Source organism: Sprattus sprattus (genome assembly GCF_963457725.1).
Source record: "Sprattus sprattus genome assembly, chromosome: 14".
In the NCBI taxonomy this organism is placed as follows: domain Eukaryota; kingdom Metazoa; phylum Chordata; class Actinopteri; order Clupeiformes; family Clupeidae; genus Sprattus; species Sprattus sprattus.
The window spans coordinates 2,900,381-2,902,880 of NC_137912.1; the positions used below are offsets into that span (position 1 = coordinate 2,900,381).

The 2,500-nt window shown below is 50.1% G+C and overlaps 2 protein-coding genes across 2 annotated transcripts in view; one reads left to right on the plus strand and one right to left on the minus strand.

The window, feature by feature from the left end:
- ddx24 (DEAD (Asp-Glu-Ala-Asp) box helicase 24) overlaps positions 1–1,021 on the plus strand; it is a 10,205-nt gene extending 9,184 nt beyond the window's left edge. Inside the window, exon 9 of the mRNA XM_080851424.1 lies at positions 125–1,021. Coding sequence (XP_080707550.1) covers positions 125–378 — 254 coding nt within the window. The 3' untranslated portion in view covers positions 379–1,021. The remainder of the gene's footprint in view (positions 1–124) is intronic.
- A 1,392-nt stretch (positions 1,022–2,413) lies between these two features.
- Positions 2,414–2,500, minus strand: part of lta4h (leukotriene A4 hydrolase) — a 16,880-nt gene continuing 16,793 nt past the window's right edge. The window contains exon 19 of the mRNA XM_080851425.1: positions 2,414–2,500. This exon is cut by the window's right edge and continues 585 nt beyond it. The gene's annotated coding sequence lies outside the window, so the exon portion shown is untranslated.

Below are 2,500 nucleotides of genomic sequence, written 5' to 3' on the forward strand. Positions count from 1 at the left end.
TAGAGTTCGGAGAGCTTTTTTTGAACTTGCACGCAGACACACACACACACACACACACACACACACACACACACACAACTCTTTGGTTTCATCTCTGTGCATCTGTCTCTCTGTCGCCCCCTAGCGACCGGTCGTGATCAGGAGGAGGACGCCCAGCACCTGAGGATGGTGAAGGGGATGAAGAGGACGCTCAAGCACCTGATCTCCCAGCCCGTCTTCAGGAGCGACATGAGGACCAAGTACCCCACGCAGATGGGCAGGCTGCAGCTCCCGGAGCTGCCATTGGCCAACGTGGAGACCGCCCTGACTAGCGTAGCCAATCAGAAGCAGCAGGAGAAGAAGAAGTGGAAACACCAAAAGCCCAAGAAATTATTTTAGAGCTTTGGACCGAACCGGACTGAACTGGGTTCTACGGAGACAAACCCTGGGTGCCAACGCACCTGGAACCCAAACCCTGGTGCCAACGCACCTGGAACCCAAACCCTGGGTGCAAACGCACCTGAACCCCATACCCTGGGTGCCAACGCACCTGGAACCCAAACCCTGGTGCCAACGCACCTGGAACCCAAACCCTGGGTGCCAACGCACCTGAACCCCATACCCTGGGTGCCAACGCACCTGGAACCCAAACCCTGGTGCCAACGCACCTGGAACCCAAACCCTGGGTGCCAACGCACCTGGAACCCAAGGAAGAAGGAGAGCTTTCGACCATCAAATCAGAAGAGACTGATTTATGTTTATAAATAAATAAATAAAACCTGGTAAGAAATGTCTTTGGACTCGCTGAAGCGGAAGTGGAGAGACAGGAAGTCCATGGAGAAACAGCTCTGGGCCAATAGAGACTAGTCATGTTTTATTCGAGTGATTACTTGGAGTGGCTCAAGCCTTCAAGCAGGCACGGAATTACAGCGATGGTTGGAAGTTGGGAAAACTGTTTAATGATGACATATTATGGCAGTGGAAAACAGTTTATTGATGACATATTATGGCAGTGGTTCTACCAGAGGTGTGGCCGTATAAGAGCATCATGCAGACCCAACGTTATACTTCAACTGTAACCTATATGGTTTGGTCCTTGTAGATGTTTTGTAACTGAAACATACTGTCATATTATGTTGTTCTTAAACATAAAACAGTTTTAAATAATGAGCATTGTCTCAATGAGTGGATGATGGAGTAGAGTGTGTTTTATGAATTTCTGCATTAGTGTCGCTTTGGTTTATACTCTTTGTTTGCACGTGAGGGAGAGACTATCCAGGAACCCACACACTCACAGTCACACACAGTCACACTCACACACACACACTCACACTCACACTCACACACACAAGAAGACCTGGGGGGGGGGGGGGCATTGAAGAACAGCACCTATTAGCAGTGCAGCGTGACCCCTCCCATCACTGCACTGGGGCATCGGGCGCTTCCCGTCAGACTGCAGGGGAGGTGAGACCTGCTAGTCCCCGACGCCTCTTCCAGCCGCTCACCTGAGCCTCCCTTTGGGTCTCCCATCCAGGTACCAACCAGGCCCACGCCTGCTTAGCACACATGGAGTGTCACGTGTGAGCTACAGGTTGAGCTGACTGCTGGCTACTAGATCAATAAGTGGATGTTAGTGTTCAATCCGTGACCCACACCTCAACCACTGATGATGCTGACTCCTGTAATGCCGTCACGGACCACCAGGGGGCCACCCGTAACCCACACCTCTACCACTGATGCTGCTGACTCCTGTAATGCCGTCACGGACCACCAGGGGGCCACCCGTAACCCACACCTCAACCACTGATGATGCTGACTCCTGTAATGCCGTCACGGACCACCAGGGGGACACCCGTAACCCACACCTCAACCACTGATGCTGCTGACTCCTGTAATGCCGTCACGGACCACCAGGGGGACACCCGTAACCCACACCTCAACCGCTGATGATGCTGACTCCTGTCAACGCTATTTGGCCAAGTCATAGTGCATACTTGCTAATGAATGTTAATAATAATAATTAAGAGTATTTCATTTAGAGCACACTCTTCACTCAGCTGAATCTGAGTGCCACAGTACATAGTAAAAACACAGTTGTACCAAACTATAATAAAATACATTTACAAAGTAAGAAACGCCTTTCTAAATACAAAGGTTTTAGGCCAGTCTTAAGAGTCCAGTGTCCGTGTTGCCCTTAGGGAGGCTGTTCCACAGACGCAAAGCTGCCATGCAAAAGGCCCGGTCGACCATGGTGCAGAGCTTGATGTCTGAGTAGATACTCAAAAATACACTTGCAACACTGTAGTTTAGTCAAGTTTTTATTTTAATTTTTTGGTTGTTTGACAGATTTAAAAAAAGAAAGGCTAAAAACAGTGCTTTGTGATGCCACACTCCTGCACAGAGACTCTCTCCTCCCCCAGCCCCCCCGACACACACACACACACACACACACACACACTCAGTAGAAGAGGAAGAATGCCAACAGGGTGGTCACACTGAACAGAGACGTCTGCCCTGAGAT